The sequence below is a fragment of the Hevea brasiliensis genome, chromosome 2 (genome assembly GCF_030052815.1).
Source record: "Hevea brasiliensis isolate MT/VB/25A 57/8 chromosome 2, ASM3005281v1, whole genome shotgun sequence".
NCBI classification, from domain to species: Eukaryota; Viridiplantae; Streptophyta; class Magnoliopsida; order Malpighiales; family Euphorbiaceae; genus Hevea; species Hevea brasiliensis.
In genome coordinates, this window is record NC_079494.1 from 107,637,776 (window position 1) to 107,659,445 (window position 21,670).

At 32.8% G+C, this 21,670-nt stretch overlaps 3 protein-coding genes and 1 pseudogene across 11 annotated transcripts; 2 read left to right on the plus strand and 2 right to left on the minus strand.

Moving 5' to 3' along the window:
• The first annotated feature begins 362 nt into the window (after window positions 1-362).
• LOC110643316 (formin-like protein 4) lies at window positions 363-3,497 on the plus strand. The gene is made up of 3 exons (XM_058138057.1): window positions 363-1,500; window positions 1,540-1,922; window positions 2,019-3,497. Exons 1-3 carry the CDS (start codon window positions 604-606, stop codon window positions 3,343-3,345), a joined length of 2,607 nt encoding a protein of 868 aa, XP_057994040.1. The 5' UTR covers window positions 363-603; the 3' UTR covers window positions 3,346-3,497.
• Window positions 3,498-6,526: 3,029 nt separating this feature from the next.
• On the minus strand, window positions 6,527-11,711 carry LOC110643325 (protein WVD2-like 7). 9 transcript variants are annotated; one of them, XM_021795667.2, is made up of 9 exons: window positions 11,535-11,710; window positions 10,748-10,865; window positions 9,873-10,535; window positions 9,315-9,740; window positions 9,144-9,208; window positions 8,220-8,316; window positions 8,023-8,094; window positions 7,694-7,801; window positions 6,527-6,960 (listed from the first exon to the last, which is right to left on the minus strand). In XM_021795667.2, the coding sequence occupies exons 2-9, from the start codon at window positions 10,787-10,789 to the stop codon at window positions 6,934-6,936; spliced, it is 1,500 nt and encodes a 499-aa protein (XP_021651359.2). In that variant the 5' UTR covers window positions 10,790-10,865; window positions 11,535-11,710; the 3' UTR covers window positions 6,527-6,933. The 9 variants fall into 9 exon arrangements, with proteins under 9 accessions (XP_021651359.2, XP_021651358.2, XP_057994054.1 ...); XM_021795666.2 differs by having other exon boundaries at window positions 7,694-7,804; XM_058138071.1 differs by lacking the exon at window positions 7,694-7,801 and having other exon boundaries at window positions 11,535-11,711.
• An 837-nt stretch (window positions 11,712-12,548) lies between these two features.
• LOC110643337 (germin-like protein subfamily 1 member 1) lies at window positions 12,549-13,678 on the plus strand (annotated as a pseudogene).
• Window positions 13,679-15,413: 1,735 nt separating this feature from the next.
• Window positions 15,414-17,297, minus strand: LOC110643327 (probable galacturonosyltransferase-like 9). The gene has a single exon (XM_021795676.2). It carries the CDS (start codon window positions 16,892-16,894, stop codon window positions 15,731-15,733), a length of 1,164 nt encoding a protein of 387 aa, XP_021651368.2. The 5' UTR covers window positions 16,895-17,297; the 3' UTR covers window positions 15,414-15,730.
• Window positions 17,298-21,670: the final 4,373 nt, after the last annotated feature.

Here is a 21,670-nt window from a genome sequence, read left to right on the forward strand (position 1 = left end):
AATTAACCTTTTAACATTTATGAAAAATAAAGAGAAAATGGTGTAGATATCGAGTGAAAGAAACGTGTGTGTGAGAGAAATAAAAAAGATAAGAGAAAATATAATTTAGATGTAAAAAATAACAGAAAAAATTAAATAGTTAATAAAATTATATTATGAAACTAATTAATAAATTTTTTAAAATATAAAAAATCGACTAATTAATTTTATTAAAATAAAATTTTTTTAATTAAATTTTTTATTAATAAAAAAATTAATAAAAATAAAATATATAAACTAAATATTATAATTTTTAAGATTAAATAATTAATTTTATTAAAATATTAGACTAAATAATACTTCTCCATTGTTGTATAGCTTAAGGGTATTGTTTGTTTGTCGAACAAATAAAATAGAAACGACCTGGAAAGAGACCATATTGATAGTGGGAACTCACCTCACCAGAACCCAAATGGAAACAGCCTACTCTCTGAATTTGTCAAGCAAACCAACCCCACCGCAAGGCAAACCACTTTCCTTCATCTTCCAAAATTTTATCACCACAACCAATTCTGTTTCCATCTTTTTGACTCATCAAAAAAATTCTTCGTTTTCCCTGTGGGTATGGCTCTTCTCTTGAACATGAGCTGCCCATGCTTCTTTTCCCACCTTCTCTTCGTCTTCTTCGTCTATGCTCTTGTTCCTTTCTCTTCTTGCCAATCCAATTCTCAGAATATTGAAACTTTCTATCCTTTTCCAGTTCCGTCTCCGTCTCCTGCACCTTCACCTGCCAATTCTAATAAACCCAACTCTTCTTTTTTGCCTCCTGGAAAATCACCTTCTCCACAACCGTCAGCACTGCCTCTTCCGGAACCCAGGTCCTCCTCGAGTACAACAGTTGCCAAGGCAGTAGCTGCTACTGCGGTGAGCACTTTTGTCGTCGCCACCTTGCTCTTCTTTTTCATCCAGAGGTATGTAGTTGCACGCCGCAGGACAAAGAGAGTAGATGCTATTTCTGGTGGAGGGAAGCCTCCGCCTCCGGTGCTTGATTACGATAAGTTTTCGCAAGTTGATGGTAGTCTTAAGGGTGTGATTGTTGATGAGAATGGGTTGGATATGCTTTATTGGAGAAAACTTGAAGAGGAAAACAAGAATGAAAGTTTTCAGAAAGAAGACACAGAAGAAGACGATGATGATGGTGAGACGGCTCAAGCAAGAAATGGGCGGCGCAAGAACTCTCAGCCCATACAAGAAATTCCTTTACTTCGAGGGAAGTCATCCGTTTCCCAGGATAATAAAGTTGGGCCAGAAATTGGTAGTCCTGACAGATTTATGGCCCCCAGCATTAATCCTCAATCTGAGATGGTCGTTAAGGCCATTGAAAAATCAAATTTAACAAGTCAAACATCAAATCTTTCTCATCTCCTTCCACCACCATCAGCAGCGCCACCTCTGCCGCCGCTGCCGCCACCTCTGTCTCCGCTGCCGCCACCACCTGCAATGGCAATTCCAGCTAAACAAGCACCTGCAACACCTCCGCCTCCTCCAATCCCAGCAAAGCAAAATGCACCACCACCACCACCTCCAACCCCTCCAATCCCAGCAAAGAAAAATAATGCAACACCTCCACCACCTCCAATCCCAGCAAAGAAAAATAATTCAACACCACCTCCACCTCCACCACCTCCAATCCCAGCAAAGAAAAGTACTACGCCACCCCCACCTCCGCCACCCAAGGCAGCTGGTTTTGCTTCGTCTTCAAAAATACCTCCGGTGGCTGAAGGGATGCCAAATAAGGGTAAACCAGGGGAGTCTTCAACTGGAGAAGGCAGGGCAGGAAACGGGAATGGCCAGGTAAAACTGAAGCCATTGCATTGGGATAAAGTAAACAAGAATACTGATCATTCCATGGTGTGGGACAATATTGGTGGTGGCTCCTTCAGGTAAATTGTAATTTATCATTTGAGTTTTACAAAATTTACATGGTAGTTTGTTATCTTTTCCGGTCGATTCTCAAAGTTTCTCTATGCATAACTCAGGTTCGATGACAATCTAATGGAAGCCCTGTTTGGATACGTTGCCACCAACCGAAGATCCCCCAATGAAGGAGTCATAAGCGATCCAAAGAACCAGAAAGGAAGCCTACCAGCACAAATTGCTATTCTTGATGTCAGGAAATCCCAGAACATAGCAATTGTGCTCAAATCTCTAGGCATCTCACGGGAAGAAATACTTGATTCCTTAACTGATGGACAAGGTCTGAATGCAGAGACACTTGAAAAGCTAATGAGAATTGCTCCAACCAAAGAACAAGAATTTCAAATTCTTGAATTCGATGGAGACCTCAGTAGACTTGCATATGCTGAGTTTTTCCTCTACAATCTCTTGAAAGCTGTTCCATCAGCTTTTACTCGCCTTGATGCTATGCTTTTCAGACTAAATTATGATTCAGAGATCCTCCAGTTCAAAGAATCTTTGCAAACACTTGAATTAGGCTGCAAGGAGCTTAGAAATAGAGGACTCTTCATTAAACTTTTAGAAGCAATCCTCAAGGCTGGTAATCGCTTGAATGCAGGGACTTCAAGAGGAAATGCACAAGCATTCAATTTAACTTCTCTTCGAAAGTTATCCGATGTTAAAAGCACCAATGGAAAAACTACTCTACTTCAATTTATTGTTGAGGAGGTTGTCCGTTCAGAGGGAAAACGCTGTGTAATCAACAGAAACCGAAGCTTGAGTCGAAGCAGCAATAGCAGCAGAAGCAGCAATAGCAGCATAAGTTCAGCTAATGTAGCATCAAGGGAGGAAAGGGAGAAGGAATATATAATGCTGGGATTACCAATGGTAGGAGGTCTCAGTTCTGAATTCTCTAATGTAAAGAAAGCAGCCCAAATAGATTATGAGGCCTTTGCAGGCACTTGCTCAGCTCTCACAGCTCGCATAGCAGAAGTTAGGATGACCACGTCGCAGTGTGCTGATAATGGGGAAGGAGCATTTGCAAGAGAGATGAAAGGTTTTATTGAAGCAGCAGAGGAAGAACTTAAGGTTTTGAAAGATGAGCAAATGAGGACAATGGAGCTTGTAAAGAAAACAACAGACTATTATCAAACAGGAGCTTCCAAGAACAAAGAATCACATCCACTTCAACTATTTCTCATAATTAAAGACTTCCTAAACATGGTTGATCACGTCTGCGTCGAAATTGCTCGAAATGTCCAAAAAAGGAAAACACCCTCTTCAAGTCTTGGCTCCTCACCCAAGTCACCAGCAGCATCACCGATGCCAGTGAGGTTCCCAAACTTGCCTGAACATTTCTTTCAGGAAAAATCTAGTAGCAGTTCAAGTGGATCAGACACTGATTTTTGAGCTTATATTTAACATCTAATGTATATAGTTGTTGTACAAAAAATTCAAGGTGTAAAAAATCATAGGAGAGTGATTTTTGAAATCATCGAATTGTTTGCTAAACCTTGGCAAGTTTTAGTGAATAGATTCCAAGTTTTTGCTTTGCTAGTCTATTTCATTAGTCTTTGTAGGTACCTTTGGAGAGCTTATATATGATGGATTATCTTTCATTATCCAATCCTCCACAAAAAAAAAAAAAAAATAAAATAAAAAAAATCTAATGCTAAGTTCTTTTTTTGGACATTCTGTTAATAATTTCTGTAACATCCATTGATTAAAATTAATGAAAATAAATTTCCATACACAACATTTCATGGGTAGCAGCATGGATGGTTATTAGAAAGCATTCACAACAGGATCCAAAAGAATACGACAAAATGTTGCAAACAAACACATATCAGCCAAGGGAAGCATCATCAATTCCTTTCTTTTTCTTAATGATTTTGCTTGTTGGTATGTTGAAAATTTCAGGTTCTTTGATTGAAACTTTGACCAAGCAAAAGACTCATCATTATTAACCAAAGGCCTAATGTACAAAAAGCCTCAACTTTATGTGGTTTTTCGATGTTAAATCTTTTAATTTTGACTAATTTACCTTAGATTGTAAAATTAGTATCAATTTTACCCATCAATCAAAATTAAAAATAAGCACAAAGGTCTCTTTAAGCCTTTTTAAGTATTTCTAAATAGTCATTTAAACCCTAAAATGATTTAGAATGTGTTTGGTAAAAGGTAAAAAAATTAAGAATTAAATGTTATTCTTACAAGTTTTTTAATTTCTAAAAGGGATAATTATTAACCTAATCTCTAAGGTTAATATTTAACCTCTTAAGAGGATAAGAGTATAAATATTAATCAAGTTAAAAGTTAACTTAATCTTTTTAAGTATCCAGATAATATTAATAAGAGGTTGAACTCATAGCAAACACCCCCTTATAATTAAACATACCTTTTTATATCAATTTCGACTAAATAAATTTAATAAAATAAAAAAATTAAATAGCAGTTTGACTAGACTAAAATTTATTAATTAACAAAAAATTTAATGAAGAAATTAAATAGTTTAACGAACTAAAAATAGGGGACTAAAAATTATATTTTTCAAAATAAAGTGACTAATTAGTTAGTTTTATTAAAATGCAAGAACTAAATAGTAATTTTTCTTAATTACAAAGAAATTAATTTGTATATGCTAAGTGACAGGGGCAAGATCAAGGATAAGAACTATGCATTGATAGATATATTTATAATAAAAAGATGAAAAAATTATTATTTAGTCCCTGTATTTTAACGAAACTAACTACATAATTCCTATATTTTGAAAAATATACTATTTAGTCATGTATTTTACTTTTATTAAACTATTTATTCCCTCCGTCAAAATTTTCATCATTCATACTATTTAAATTACTATTTAGTTCATCTATTCTAAGAAAACTAATTAGTTGATCTTTATATTTTGAAAAACACTAATATTTAGTTCCTTTATTTTGGTGAAACTAATTCATTAGTATTTTAAAAAATATAGTATTTTGAAAAATATATTATTGGATAAAAATAAAAATTTTACTATACAGAGATTAAATATGAATTTATATATTTTTTTAAATTTTCAATTCCTTGAACATTAATTTTGTGTTTTTTTTTACTTGGAAATAATTTTCTTTGATTACCTACAAATTTAAGAAAATTGATTGATTTTTTTATATAGATAGCTTGTACTATTTTTATCAGTGAATGGAAACAAAGAGAGAATGAGAGGGAGGAAGGTGTGAATAGGAAAAAAAAATAAATAATAAGAGAGAAATAAGGGAAGATAATAGAGAAATAAGAGAGTGATGATTATAATAATTTAGGTATAAAAAATAATTATGGAATTAAATATTTAATGAAGTCAAATTATAAGAACTAATTAATATATTTTTTTAAAATATAGGGATTAATTAATTATTTTTTACTAAGATTTAAAGACTAAATAGTAGTTTGACCAGTATTTACTAGCAGAAAAATTAACGGAGAAATTAAATAGTTTAACAAAAATAAAATACATGAACTAAATAAGGTATTTTAAAAAATACAGAGATCAAATAATTAATTTTATTAAAATATAAAAATAAATAATAATTTACCCTAAAAAATATAAATACAAGAGATACATGCATAAGCATTAAAAGAAAAAACATTAATTATATCTTCAATAAATTAAAAAAATAATATAATAAATTTACTTTTGAGGCTTTGAGTTTAAATAGTTAATTAATAAAAAAATTAATCATTTAAATTATTAAAATTAAGATAATAATGATAATAATAAAAATAGTTAAAAGAAAAATAAAAAAAAAATTAAATACCTAATATGAATGAAAATAGTTATTAATTATAACTAAATTAGTCTTTATATGGTAAACACTACGTGTCAATACCAAGAATAAGTGCTACATCACAACTCTAAGAGAAATTTTACCTACTTTATGTGTATATATAAATAGATCCATAACAAAAATATATAAATATTGTGAGATACAAACACGAGCATTAAAGAAAAATATTAATTATATTTTTTATAAACTAAAAAAATAATATAATAAATTTAATTATTGAAGTATTGAATTTTGGTAATTTATTAATAAATAAAATAATTATTTAAATTATAAAAATTGAGATAATAATAATAATAATAATAATAATAACAATAATTAAAAGAAAATAAATACCTCAAAACTATTAATTATAAAATAATTAATTTTTTATGATAAACATCATGTCATGTGACAGTGTTAAGAATAAATTTTACATGAGAATTTTAAAGAAAATTTTATCTACTTTATAATAATAATAATAATAATAATAATAAATTTTAAAAATAAATATTGAAAATTTAATTAGAAAAAAGAATGCGTTAAAATTTTTGCGACTTTCGTTAAAATTTTTCCCATGCTCCCCTGAGTCCCCTCCGACCCTAGTGTCCATCCCGTGTTGGCCGTATGACCTGTAAAATAGGGAAAGGTTACGGCAAATATGGCAGATTTATCCTTCTATCGATGCTCTTATATACAGAGTACTGGAGGCTTCTATTGACGTAGCGGAGGTTATATTGACCTGCCGCGCACAGAAAATGACAATAGTAACAGAAATCATTGGGTTTACAAAACCATCAAACATTAATGCCCTTGAAAATAAATGTTTCCAACAATTACAAGGTTCATACATTTCTATTCTTGCATGACAAATTTCTCCGGAACATGTACCAGGAGAGGCAGAAACGATAGAAATCATCTCAAACTCTGTCCTGACACATTATTAACATGCCTATCTAGACAACATGCTCTGTGATATGTCTTTTCTTTTATTTTTTTCAGCAACTCAGTATACAGATGGTGACTAATCAGTGGTATTTCTCTGTTTGCCTGATGAGACTATTCTAACAGGAATAACAGTTCTTCCATCCTTGCCCATATATGCAGCTTCCGAAGCAGTAGCAGACCAAAGCAGGTGGTACGCCAACTGCTGTTCACTTAATCTTCTATTCTCGGTAGATGATGAATGCTTCTATATCCCAAGTGTCTTGGAACCCTCCTGCATATACCATCATAGATCACTTGCATATGTGCAAGTTTTCTTTTAATAATGACAACAACATCAATTGAAATACACATAACTTTTTTATTTCTCTCTAATTATCAAGGTAGCTATCAAAAATTGGCCAGCATCTGTTAGGAGTTCACTAGTGGGAATATGATTGAAAGAAATTTAGGGAAGAATAACCAAAAGGTAAAACGCGATGCTTAAGCATGTATACCTACTCCTTCAGTCATAAACATGAATTAAGAAAAGAGGGGCTATTTTTTTATTTTTTTCCACTGTATCCATCAGGACTTGGAGGTACATTGGCCCTTGGATTACACAACATAACCCCTCATCCCGAAACAACTGGGATCTAAACGTTTCATCCTAAAGATTAGACCATTTTATCCATTCCTCAAATTAGACATTGAAGATGGTCAAGAATTAAGTTGGCATAGAGCCTGATACAAAGTTGACTTGCATCAAAGAAGATGGTCAAGAAGATTGAACAGATACCTATAATGAAATTACTTTCAATCAATTCTTTCATTTTCATTATTAGCTTGACATTAGACATGATAATAATCCAATTTTTTTTTACATGATTTGCAAAATCCTATTGTTCCAGAAGTTTTAATGCAATATGGAAAAAAAATTGAATCTTACTTTTTGACAAAGATGAAAGGGATCGCTTCTTTTAAACATTCTGTTGTGAATGTGAACAGGACTGACAGATATGGCATACCTTATCTAAAGGGCTTTTTGACAATTTTTGTCCCCGATAAAAACCTGGCATGGGTGTGGCTTTGAAATTAAGGCTCTGTCTTAGCTTTCTAGTCTCCACCTCTTTTTCCTGCTATGATCAGCATAAAATGTCAAAACATGCCAATCATTTCATTAAACCATATGATTGTATTGTTTATGATCCTGTCCTGTGATAGTAACATGCAGGGAACATCCAATCACCCAAGCAAACCTTAACCAGAAAATACACACGTGCATTTGTAAACTTTCTTGTTTGGACCACATTGACAGGCCCTTATCAATGCAAAATGTTAGAAAGTTGAAGCATACCTTTGATTTTGTTTGGAGGCATGTACTCTCAGCCTCTTTTGCTTTTGATTTCTCTTCCAGTTTCTTAGAAAACTGAGACAAAATTGCAAAAGAGATCCCAACTTTAAATGGACAATGGAAAATTACTATATCTTCAAGTTATCTAAAGCATTATCAAATTATTTTTATGTCCATGAGAAACAGGGTCCAATGGATACCTCTTTCCTTTTCTCTGCCCTTTCATCACTTTTCAAGCCAAAAGAAGATGGGGCTGCCTTAGCAGTTTTTTTATCCATATTAGCTGCTTTGAAAGACCTATAAAAAATTTTCGACGTAACTTTTAACTTTCCAGAAAAGGAAATCGCAAATAATCTTAGCTTAGGGGCACTACAAGATTGATTGAAAGCCTTTATTCATTATGATGACTATATAAATTAAGTAAAGATGTAACCGTTAAATTTTGTCTCAGTTGAGCAGACCTGTAAGTTACAGGAAACTTTTCATGAATTGCTAAATAGCTATTCATGATTTAATGTAATGTTGGAAAGATGACAAAATAAAATATCCATAAATGGGTATAGCTACAAAGAACATTGAGATGATGAATCGGAAAAGAGCCACTTATAGAAGGCAAATGGATGACCTTCAATAATCGTGGGTTTTTAAAAAGGAGGCAACACCAATTGAGAAAGAAAGTGGTTAAGATTCTCTGATTGTATAATTGATTACCAAGTCTAGAGTATATTAAAAGCTGCCTAATCAGTACTGGTGATATAAAATAGAAATAAGGTAAACAAAACATTTACTAAAGTTCAGACTGACAAGAAGGTAAAAATTTATAATTGAAAACCATTTAATAAGAAAGCAAAAATCAACATGCATATTTCCTAAAAAGATAAAAAAATCTACTCCCTACCATAGAGGCCTTTTAACATTCAATTACTTACATAATTATATTGTTAAACAAAGAAACAACTTAAACTTCAAAGCTGAATGGAAGTGAACAAGTCCAGACACATAACAAAAATGTAACATCAATGCACAAGTATCATATTCAAGCAATACAACTATTACATGACTGCGCAAATGCATGCAAGCAATGGTATTTGCATTCATACAGGGTAAAGCATCCAAGATATTACCCTGCATTCTCTTTTCGTGGAGTCATAGAATTGGAAACCTTAACTTCTGTCCCCTTTGCGAGCACCTGACAAAGCAAATTGAGATTTGACATTCAACAGGCAAAACATGAATAGTTATGCAGTAGAATTAAAAGGTCCCTTCCTATGGATAAACCTAATTAGATGTCAAACCTGCTTTGCTCCCAAAGATCTCTCTTCAGCAGAAGCCTTCAACTGGCTGAAATTGTTTTGGAATGTCTTGAATGCTCGTTTGACAATGTCCTTATCCTTCATTTTCTCCATAATAAATGATTTTCGAGTAGTTGTCATAGGAGCTGATGCAAGAGCAGCTGGATCAGAATTTGGAGAATCCAAACTAAGAGACAAGTGCAAAGATTTAGGAGCCACTTTCTTGCTTTCTCCCATGGAAGGATTTTTACTCTTTGCTAAGCATGAACCAGTTATTTTCTTTGTTGAAGGCCGTGATGTGGACAATGTGCTAGAAGTTGGCATTGTCTTTGGGACCTTTGAGGTGGAAATCTGGGGTGATTTAGATACAGGTGATGCTGGTTTTTTCTTTATCCTTGTCACGTCTCTAATCTTACTCATTGCAGAAGTCTATATGGAAAAAGCAACAAAATTTATGAGACACCAATATAGAAAAGAACCAATTCAAGAGATGCAGAGAGCAAACTTCACAGTTAAGAATTTCTCTACAAGAATCAATGAGTTCATAGTGAAATTGTTCACCTTTTGATACTCCTTCCAATGATCTAACTTCACATTTTCCTCTTTAATTACAGGAATCCTTTGTGTCTCTTTGTCCAACTTCTCTGGCGAGTCCTTTATTTCCTGAGACGCTGTGTACAATGTCTCATCTTCTTTAACTAAAGCAACTTCTTCTGGCTTGTCTAGTGTGGGACCATCTAGTCTGATACCCAGTTCTTCCACTCTTTCAATCAATGAGCCTTGACCTTCCACATTGATTGCAGCATCTTCATCAACCTCACCAACATGGCCAGAACCCAACAAACTATCCAATTTGGTTTCTTGCCCAGTCCCTTCAGCAGAAGTTTGGCTTTGGCCATTGGGTATATGAGATTCAGGATCTGTCCCACAAGCTTTTCCAATGGGATCTCCACCATTTTGATCATTTGACCCTAGCAAGTCATGTTCCATTTGCTTCTCCTGACCCAGCTGCTCAGCCTTTCTGGCAGCAATCTTTTTGTAATGGGCTTCAAAGTAAGCCTTTTTCTTAGCTACAGATCCAGGTGTGGCACACTTCTCAACTTCCTCCATGTACTTATTCTGTGAGAAAGATGACCATTTCTCCCAAGACAATGAATCATTCTCAAATCTACCAAATGAAACCGACACTTCAAGGGCACGATCTGAAGCAGCTGTCTCCCCCATCTGTTCATGTAACACACAAACCAAAATCCAAGCAATAAACAGAATGACAACTCATAGTTACACAAATAGCATGGGAATCTTGCAATCATGTATCGGAAATCAATCGATAATCTATTTCAGAATAAAACAAATCCAAGAAAACAATAAAGGGAAACGGAACTTGACAAAAAAAGGCCACTTTTTACAGATCAAGTGACAAATAATAAGAGTACCTTATCTTCATCACTTGAGGCAGCCATTATTGATTCGCCCATTAACACTCAACAGAAGAGCTAAATCACCAGAGCTACCACACTAGAAGTCTAGAACACAAACTGAGCACGCTATGGCCTGCCATTAGCATTACCATGAATTCATTTTATCCCACTTACAATGATTAAGAGTAAGATATTCACAAGGGAGATAAAAAAGAAGGCTTGAAAAAATGCAAGCAGTAAACATGGAAAAACATGGATGGGCATGTGATTGTGTTTCATAGCAAAGAGACCAGTCTAATCTCTCTCTCTCCACCCCCCGCCCCCCCAAACAAAATTTTCTCCTATATTCCTTTTATCACTTCACCTTTTCACAGTAATGGGCGCCCTACTGTTTCTGGTACTTTTGGAAGCTACCAAATCATAAATCCAATCATCAAGACAACAAAATTACCTTAAAAGAGAGAGAAAGGGCATAATCAAAAAGTTCAGACAACAACCCATAAAATTTTTTCTTAAAATGATTTAGCTTTTTGTTTCCATAATTGTTTTTAGTAAAATAAAAACTGAATAAGTCGAATAATTGAGACTTCACTTTAGATTTATGCCATTAGAAAACCAAAATTTGAAAAGAACAAAAACACCAAAAAGATGAAAACTGAAGCAAATGTTTAAAGGGTAATTAAAGATTAGTTGGCACAAGTAATGGGGTATTGAAGAAAACAAAGAAGACACATCGATTGGACAGAGAAATCACAACTAATGGTATGACTATAATTAATTGAAATTTATCTATCATCATTACCTTTTAGAATTCAGATTTCTCTTTATAATCAGTCAAGAATCCATAGAAAAGGCAACGCACAGTGATCATCAGATCACCCATGAAAAACAGATGGGGAAAGAAGGCCCACCATGGAAAAGTAGCACTCGGACAGTGAATGGAGATAGAGATGAGACTTGAGAGTGAGAGTCAAGCAAGGCAGAGAGAGACAAGAGAAGAGATTAAAATATCATCCAGCCACTGCCAGCTTAGGACTTTTCAGGACCCACCCACCAACTATTCTTTAATTATTTCTTCTAACGGAAAAAACTTCATCTCCACAAAAACAAAAAAGTCCAAAAATTGGAGATTAAACATGTCGTTTCACACTGACTGATCATGTCGTTTATGTACATTGGCATTAACTTTTTTCATATATTTCAAAATTTTAAATTAGTTGAATAAATAAATCACATGAGATCATATAAAATATTACTTATAAATTAATTATGTTCATTTTCTTTACTTTATATTTTAGTTATTTGAAATTTTTTTTTCTTTTATAATAATATTTCTTGTTGGTGAGCTCTTGTGAAAGAAATTATTCCCTTGTTTTTCTTCATACAACTCAATGAAAACATTTATTATCAAATATTTGAGTTGATTTTTATAGATTTGTTGAAATCTAAAACTCTATTCCATATTTATTTTAATTATAATGTTTTTAATGATCAAATTTATTGTAGCTAGGAATCTTAAATTAATCTATCATTATAGATATTTTACTTTCGGTCCATGACACTGAATTTGCTTTATATGCACTAAGAATTCTCTCCTCTCCTGATATTATATAATTAAGTGCAGTCTCTTTCCCATCATTTTGGACTACACTGTGATACTGGGATCAAATGGGCCAAGTCCAATGAGCTTATTGAGGATGGAATTATACAGTACCAGGTAGTTACCCGAGAAAGCTTAGCTATTGCTTTGAAGGCAATCTTAAGACTATCACCAATGTACATGCAAATGCAATATAATTAAAATTTCTATCCACCTGATATTATTGATTAGATTCATGTGGGCTCAGGCCAACTAAATCTTTGATTCACTTAACTTGCCTTGGTGATTTCTCCTCAATGCTCTTAAGCTACTCAATATCCTACAGATATTTTTCATCTTACTTAACATCACCATCTACCATCTACTATATAAGCATAACAAATATTTACTTATACCAAATTTACCTCTAAACTGGAAAGGAAAAAAAAAAAAAATCTCTCACATGAACAAAGCCAGCATGAAAACCACCTCTTCCATGCCGCACGTATTCCGAGCCCTGGACCTTTTATTGGGCCTAGCCGAACCGGACCCAGACTCTCCTCAAGATTACTGCATTGCTGATACAAAACTCTCTTTTTACTTGAATGGTGTACCATGTATCAACCCAAACCTCGCAACTACTGCCCATTTCACCACATCGGCCCTCGCCAAGGCTGGGAACACTAGAGCCAACCCTATCGGCTTCAACGTCACACTCACTACTGTAGCTAATTTACCAGGAATAAACACCTTGGGCCTATTCCTGGCCCGGGTTGATATTGCAGCGAATGGAATTGTGCCACCTCATTCGAACCCACGGGCCTCGGAAGTAACTATTTGCCTTAAGGGTTCAATCCTTGTGGGCTTTGTTGATACTTCTAATCGTTTGTATTCCCAACAATTGCGGGCTGGGGAATCATTTGTGTTTCCTAAAGGATTAATTCTTTTTCTGTTTAATGTAGACTCAATGAAACCAGCACAGCACTAGCTGTTTCTGGGTTTAGCAGCCAAAATCCTGGTGCCCAAATAGCTTCTATTGCAGCTTTCACATCAAATCCCCACATTCCAGATGATGTTGTGAAGAAAGCATTTCAAATTACCACCCAAGAGGTCGTGAAGATCCGTAAAAACCTTGGAGGATAATTATGCCGCGAGCAAGTCTAATAAGAGTAGAGAGCAATGTGACTGTGACCATCGACAATGCCCATGTAATGCGAGTGTATTACATCCTGTGCATCTTAGGGCAGTTCTGAGAGCCCATAACATGTCTCTTATTCTATGAAAATAATGAATATTTTTGGAGCTTAATTGTGCATATTGCTTTGTTAAGGCTGTGTACAGAAAGAGTAAATTTGAACTCAAAGAAGGAAAAGAGATTGATAATATACTATATAAATTTTATAAACATGTAGTTGTAAGAGTATAAAGAGAGAACAAAATGCTTTTATTTTATTGATAGTGGTGATAATTTAATTCCCTTTCCCATCCAATACCAGCCTATACCTTGTTTGACCTGCACAGCACATACATGTTCCCAAACAAAAAAAGTTTGATAACAAATTCTGGTAAATCCAATCATGACCTCCACATCTAATACCCTGGATTGTGTCTCCACTTTACAACAATTTTTATGTTTCTTTCCGTAGAAAAATGGGTTATGGCATAGGCAAATGGAGCATGAAAACTCTCGTCCACCATCACCAATGCTGCATCTGGCAAAAAGCTTTAGAAAGGCACACGTTTACGTCAAGCAAATATAGCCACTGGGTCCATGCGAGTATTCTACCTGTAATGGCTTGACACACAAATTTACATAGCATGACAAGTGTTCAGGCAAAAAAGAAATTGCAAGTCAAGGTCTATTGGATAGAATTTGTTCAATATTGGAAAGCTCCCCCTCTCGTACAGCTTCTAGAACTGAATTACCAACGTGTAAGGCTCCTCCAATTGAAATCAGAGAAGTTGCACTAAGAATGAGAATAAGCTCAGAGCTTACCCCTCTCCGTGGGTCCTCAAATTAGCTGAAAAATATTTGTAGAAATGAGCATGTCAGGCTGCTAAGGTCCAGAGCCCCTTGAAATAGACATTATTCATTGCTTGGAATAATTTTCAATTTTCTCTTTTTACTTTTTAAGAAAGGTTAATTTAATTTATTTTTTATTTTTAAATTAAATTAATTTTTAAATTTTTATTAAAATTTAAAATAGTCTAATCATTAAAAAGTGAGATACACACCAATTAAATAAATATTTAATAAATTTTTATTTTTAATAATAAAATATTATTTTAAAAATAATTAATTGAAATTAAAAATAAAAAATGCTATTTTTATACTCTCATATAATTAAGTAAATTTATAAAATTAAAATTGAAATTAAAAACCAAATTTGTTATATTTACAAATAATTAAATTAAGAAGTATAAAAAATATTATATTTATATTTTAATATAACTAATTAAAATTCAAAAAATTATAATAAGTGTTAACTAACTAAAATTAAAAATATAAAAAATATTATTTTCATATAATTACTTAAAAATAAATAATAAATAATAGTTTCATACTTTCATATAATTAATTCAAAATAAAAATAAAAATAAAAATAATTATAATTAATTATAATTAACTAAAATAAAATATAAAAATATAATTTTATATTTTCATATAATTACTAAAAATAGAAAAATAAAATAATTGTACTTATAATTAATTAAAATTATAAATATAAAAAACTCTATTTATATTTTATATAATTATTTAAATTTAAATTTAAATTTAAATTCATTATAAATTAAAAATATAAATTAAAATAAAAGAAAAAAAACAATTTCTCACGCGCCTTGAAAAGGCTGTGGATTTCATGCATAATAATTTTGGGACAATTTGAGTTTTAATGAAAATTTAAGGACTAATTTAACTCAAAAATAAAAAAACATAGGCTAAATTGAACTATATTGGAAAATATAGGAGAAAAATAGGACATTGTTCCTTCATTGCTTTCTATTTCTCCTCAGCTTTTTCTCCTTACCAATCATAACTTACAAACCAACTGCAATACAATTGCAACACTTAGAAATTTATTTGAAGAAGAAGAAATTGAATGAACAGTAAATAACCGCATTTTATTCTTCTATTATCTATTCCAATAATTTCATTACATACAAAGAAATCATCATCCCACCAAAATTGTTCCATAGCAATGGAACCCTAAAATAAGGAACTGAAATCTAGCACCGTAAGCACATGAATTTGTCAAGAATATTAGCTAAAAAAAATAAAACCCACAAATCTTCCCCTCCCCACCCACCAAGTGCCAAATCCATCTGGATAATAATCTGTACACATCTAGGCAAGAATTTCTTGAAATGCATAAACTAAAAATTGGAAAAGAATTGAAAAAAAAATAATAATAAAAGAATCACAAATAACTCGAGTAACCCATTGTTGTTGTAGATTGAGAAGAACTTAAAAATCCCAGAGACTGATCCTTCGTTCTAGAGTTCTCATAACCTTTGTATAGATCATAAGGCTCCCACAGATGATCAAGAGGACAAGGCTTCTTGCCGTCAAGCCTAACCCAAGGCTTCCCTTTCCCACTCCAATGCAGCAAGCTAACTGGACCAGGATGCAGTGACCTGCAGCTTCCTCTCACATTATCCCCGCCGAGGCCGTGTTGGTTCCAGCGGTGATCAATTGCCTCAACGTTACCGGCGAACACCAATAAAAACGGTGGCAGTGAACCCAACTCGTAAATCCTCCTCTTCCTCTGTACCTCCATCCAGTTCTCGATTCTCCTCCTGTAATTCCCCTCTCTCCACCTTACCAAATCCATCACCATTACCCCAGTATTGAAGTAACAAGGCTTCCTAGCTGAGAAAACCCGAGAAAGAACAGGGTCAGACCAAAACCCATCAGTGAAATACTTGGTGAAATTGGCGTGGCAATATTCAGGTGCGCCAATGATTCTTGACCCAGCAAGGGTTGTATTCCAAAGCTTGTATATATCGTCCACAACAACCACATCGGAGTCGAGGTAGATGACTCGGTCAACGCAGGGATCTAGGATATCCCCGAGATAGTTTCTTGCGTAATTTAATGGGTTTTCTAGGGCTTGACGAATTGATGAAGAGATTAGATTGATTACGGTGTCTTCTCTGAATATATAAACCTTGAAACGGAGTGAAGGGAAAGTGGATCGAACGAGTTGGCTCAGAACTCGCGGACTCGCCGGATCGAACTCCGCCGCAATAAAATGGAAGAACACGTTTTCAGGGCAGGAAGCGTGTTTTAGAACGGAGTGTACAGCGGCGATTGACCCGCGAAGATACTCCGAGTCCAGTGTCACGGCTACGTGAACCAAAGAAGGGTCACAAGAAGACACAAACTGCCCATTGCCTGACACCGGGCATTCCATCCCATTACGGTAGTCCGGCGCCTCTGCGAATCGGAGCCCAACCATTTCAAAACCATCACCAGCGTTCAAATCCCTCCCCGGTATAGAACGAATCCCGAGGCAGAGAGGAGCATAAAGAACGGAAAACAAAATGAACAAAACAACAGGGAGCGTCCAGAAACGACCCATTGTGATTATTGAATGCCGATTAAACAGAAGATGGGTTCAATTGATGGGTGAAAGCGATATACAGACTATTAATGGTTGTTATATAACATTTATTGGCATTTGAAGCGGAAGGAAGTGAAGAGATTGGTAGCAAGAATGAGGAAAGCAATTAAAGGGGCGCAAATGTAAAATGTGTAATTGAAATGGAAATAAAAAGATTCAGAAGAATGAGAAAGATAAACACGGCTTACAAGTTTCTCGTTCTTGGTGTTTTCATTTCCAAGAAAACGCGTTCTTTCCTTTTCCTCTCCGAGAGACGCAGACAGAGAGAGGGAGGGAGAGTGACAACGAAAGAGATAGGGGTATCCGAAGCCTATATATTAGATCTCTCTCTCTCTCTCTCTCTCTCTCTCTCTCTCAAGTGTCACAGAGGGAAAGTGACCAGTTTGGGAAAACTACTTGCAAGAAAGGTATAGAATGCACTGTAAGTGTTTAATGCCACGCGTTTTGGTGCGCGTGTGATTGGGTTGCTATTTCGGTATTTGTTTGTTTGTATGGAATGTAGAGTTCAAAATTTGGGAAAATTACAAGATATTTTCTGTGTCATTTTTTTTTTTGAAAACTTCTGTGTTATATTTTTTAGTGTATTATATATTTAAAAAAAATTTATTATTTAATGAATTATAAAAGTACGTGCTCTTAGAGCATCAAATAGAAGCTCCAAATTTTATTTACCAAAATTTTACTGATTAGGATTAATTTTGTTTGATTTCATGAAATAGTAATTTTAAATATTAAATTTAATTATCTATCTTTGATAATTAAAAAAATCAAATTAATAATGAAAATTATTATTCTAATATCTAATTGATTCCCTTGCAATGAAAGGAGAACATGTGTGAAGTAAATGGAGTAAAAATATGGCAATCTCCTCAAATAATATAGGAGAGCATTCATTAATTATTTAAGACAAATAGACAATGTCTACTATTACAAGTTAAAGTGACACTCGTCAAAAAAAAAAAAAGTCCATTATCTTAGTCTACAAGTTAAAGGTTCATCTCACATTTCCTTCCCTATTAAACATAATAATACTCATCAATGTTAAAACATAACAGCCAATGATAATATTTATATTCCGTTTATTTTATAAAAAATAAATTCATATTTTAAAGAGAAAAAATAGATTTAAAATGAAGTAACAGAATAGAGAGTGGGTGATAGTATTTTTTATGAGAACTTTTTTTATTTTAAAAAAATAATATTAAATACACAAAATCAATATAGAAATATAATTTATTACCATTTTTGGAGAAAAATATTTATAATTATGTGTAATAGGAGAGGAAGCGGGAGGAGGAGGAGGAGGAGGAGAGAGGGAATTCCAAATCATTTCCTTGGGACAAGAAATATTCTTTACCTCCACTAGCGCAATGACAGCTGTGCCGTCCAAGCAAACAGCTGTTCTCTATTCCTGATTTTGACGTTGACGGCTGTGATCTAGCCTGGCACATCTACTGCCCCACCATTTTATGGATCGTCTCCCACGTGGTCACGTGCTCCCCACCCTATATTGCTTCTCTCTTTCGTCTTCTGTGTACTGTAGACTATACGCCCACATACTCTGTATTTGTCTTCAAACAAAAAATGTATTTATTTTATTTTATTTATGTTTTCTCTATTTGTTCATCCACTGTTTTAATTCAAAGAATTCTTTTATTTTGGAAAATATGTTAATTAATTTATATCATTTGATTTAGTTAATAAAATAATTTATTCATCTAATTTTTTTATATATTTTATCATTAAAATTATACAGAATAAATGTTTTACTTTTATAATCATAAAAAATTTATTAATTTTTCTCTTTCTTTTTCCCTCCCTACTCTTCCCCTTTCTCTCTTCTCTTCTCTTCTCTTCCTTTTTTTTTTTTTATTGCTCCACTTGTCCCTTTTCATCTCTCTTACTCTCTCTCTCAATTTTTGTCTCTCCTCTATCTATCTCCCATTCTTCATTTTAAATTCTTAGATTATCCGAGTTCTGCAGACTGAACATCTCATCTTCTTTCCTGCTATAAAATTCCTCATATCTGCCCCAATTCCAAGTAGATTCAATATATATATATTGAACACCAGCTTTAGCCATTTCTTGAATCAATGTCTTATCAGCAAGCTAAAGAGGACAGAAACTAGATCAAAGCCCATGTTTATATTATCTGTAATGCATATTTCTAATGAATCTACCTTTATCTTTAGGGGGAAATAAAGGTGAGATTATATTAATATGTAATATTAAGTTTTTCATAAACTCATTAACTCAATTCACTAGTGCGCAGGTGTATAGAAACAGAAATGAGCTAGAATAGTAATATAGCATGACCCAAATTCTTGAATTAAATGACAAGCGATTCGGATTTTTAAGTTTAGAAAAAGGATTAACTACCTATGAAGACAAAGTGATCGATTAAGAGATAAAGTGTTCAAATAAGACACTTAGTGTTTAGACAGTTCATAATGTGTTCAGACAAAATGTTTGTCTGGATAAAGGATGGGTGTTTGGTATAATTGGAAAGTGTTAAGACAAAAGAGAATAATTGAGTATGTCTTAAGAATCGATTACATGCTAAAAGTATGTGTTATATTTTCGTCAGTAATATAAGACATAGTAAGTAATACCTCTGTAAAACACAAAGAAAAATGAGTTTGTATTAGCTAGTGAAATTTCAATTAGAGCTGAAAAGGTATTATCCTTTACTTTATAAATATGACTCATAACAATACTTAAAGTATGCAATTCTATATTTAGATTTCTTTTAATATTTGCTTTAGTCATTTGGAGTGATCATGATTAAGCCACCAACCTCACTTCCTTTTTTCTGTTGTAGGTAATATTCAGATCATTTATCAACCCAGGAATCTTAGGTAACATCAAGGAATACTTCCTATATGAAACTACATATAAGGAAAGTAACTAAGCCTTAATCCTCACACCAATTGCGACTCATGAAAATAAGTGTGACAAGCACTTTAAATCCTGATAAATTAAAGTTTATATTAATGATCCGGAATCAAAACCCTAAACATATTTTAGAATCACTAATTAACAAATTCTAGTTGATTGTCTGATTGGAAATTTTTCTCCCAAATAATTAAGGATTCAAATCACAATCTTAACAACAATGGGTACGACCAGCCCAAGATCAGTGGTTATTATGCAAAAAAAAAAAAAAAAGGAATACAACACATCAACCATCTAATATTAAGTTTGATTTGGTAAGTTGCCTAACCAGAAATTTGATTTACATTTTGCAAAATTAAAAAAAAAAAAAAAATTCTGGTTACGAAATGAACATCACCCTATTTTCAATTGGAATTATATATATATATATATATATATATATCATAAAATTGAGTCAAAAGTCTCCTATATATATTTATATATATTTTTATCATAAAATTGAGTCAAAAGTCTCCTATATGATATTTTATATGTTGCCTGACAAATTTAAATACAAATTTATATTTGCAACACTCTTTTTTGCTAATGAAAAATAATATTTTTATCTCAAATTGGATTAAATCATCCTTTTTCTTTTTAAAGAAAATAATGCATATTAATATTGCACCAGAAGAGGCTAACAATTAGTTACGTTCGCCAGCTTTAAAAAAAAAAAAAAAAAAAAAAATGTGAAAAGCACAATTGATGATGTGGGCTTTGCGTGGTATGATTGCCAAATGAGGCGTATGATTACGAGTTTTGAACTCACTTTTGCCAACTCTCCAACAATAATACGCGGTCAACTTTTTTTGCTTACTGTTTAGACCTGTGCAATTTTCAATTTTGACATGTGAAAAATCAAATTGAATTGAGCCATTTTAATTTTATCAGTTTAATTTTTTAGTTTTATAAGTACGGTTTAATTTGAAATTTTTAGTATATTCAATTTTCGATTCGGTTTAATTTTTTATCGATTAAAATTAATTAAATCAAATAGTAAAATGACTAAAGTAATTTTTCATCCCAATATATATAAGTTTCAAAGTCTTTATTCAGTCCAATTATCTATTGAAGTCCAGTTTAGAGAATATAAATTAACCTAAAATATTTTTAGTTTAACATAACGAAACCGAACCGAACCGTTATTTTTCGAATTAATTCGGTTCGATTATTCTTAAATAATCAATTTGATTCGGTTTACTTTTTTTAAGTGATTCGGTTTTTTAGTTTTTAGAGTTCGGTTCAGTTCGAAATTGAACCGACTGAATACTCTCTCCTACTTACTGTGATATATAAAATGTATAATAATATTCATTTATTATATGAGTTTTTAATTCATGATATATCAAATTTAGATATCTTAATAGGATTTAATTTATTAATATTAAAATCATAAAATGAATTTGAATATAAAAAGTATGATAAATTTTACACTACCATATAAACACTCAATTAAAAAAAAAAAAAAGAGTTGTGGCATCATTTCATGTTAGAACTTAGAAGAATGACCATATTAAATCTATACATAGTGGCATTACCAACAACAACTACTTAGAATGGACGGTGGTTACATGTACAGAGTGTACCATTCAAACCAGCTTTAAAAAAGAAGAAGAAGAAAGTAGTAGAATTTTATAGAGGGACAATACATGCTCATTAGGTCTGTGGACTTTTAAAATTATGAAGCCACTAACAAATCCCTGATAAAAACAACCCTTTTCTCATATTTTATCACATTGAAAATGAATTATATATTAAGGAGTGAAGTCAGGTGAAGCTATTATAGTTGCTGTTCATCAG

What these genes read in the sequence shown, in the direction of transcription:
- LOC110643325 (XM_021795666.2), bottom strand. Translation starts at nt 10,789, where the DNA reads ATGGGCGAATCAATAATGGCTGCCTCAAGTGATGAAGATAAG. An exon ending in CCTCAAGTGATGAAGATAAG is followed by an intron (nt 10,536 to 10,747) that starts GTACTCTTATTA and finishes TTACATGAACAG; the next exon opens with ATGGGGGAGACAGCTGCTTC. An exon ending in CAAAAAGCCCTTTAGATAAG is followed by an intron (nt 6,961 to 7,693) that starts GTATGCCATATC and finishes TGGTATATGCAG; the next exon opens with GAGGGTTCCAAGACACTTGG.
- LOC110643316 (XM_058138057.1), top strand. Translation starts at nt 604, where the DNA reads ATGGCTCTTCTCTTGAACATGAGCTGCCCATGCTTCTTTTCCCACCTT. An exon ending in TGGCAATTCCAGCTAAACAA is followed by an intron (nt 1,501 to 1,539) that starts GCACCTGCAACA and finishes ATCCCAGCAAAG; the next exon opens with CAAAATGCACCACCACCACC. An exon ending in ATTGGTGGTGGCTCCTTCAG is followed by an intron (nt 1,923 to 2,018) that starts GTAAATTGTAAT and finishes TGCATAACTCAG; the next exon opens with GTTCGATGACAATCTAATGG.
- LOC110643327 (XM_021795676.2), bottom strand. Translation starts at nt 16,894, where the DNA reads ATGGGTCGTTTCTGGACGCTCCCTGTTGTTTTGTTCATTTTGTTTTCC.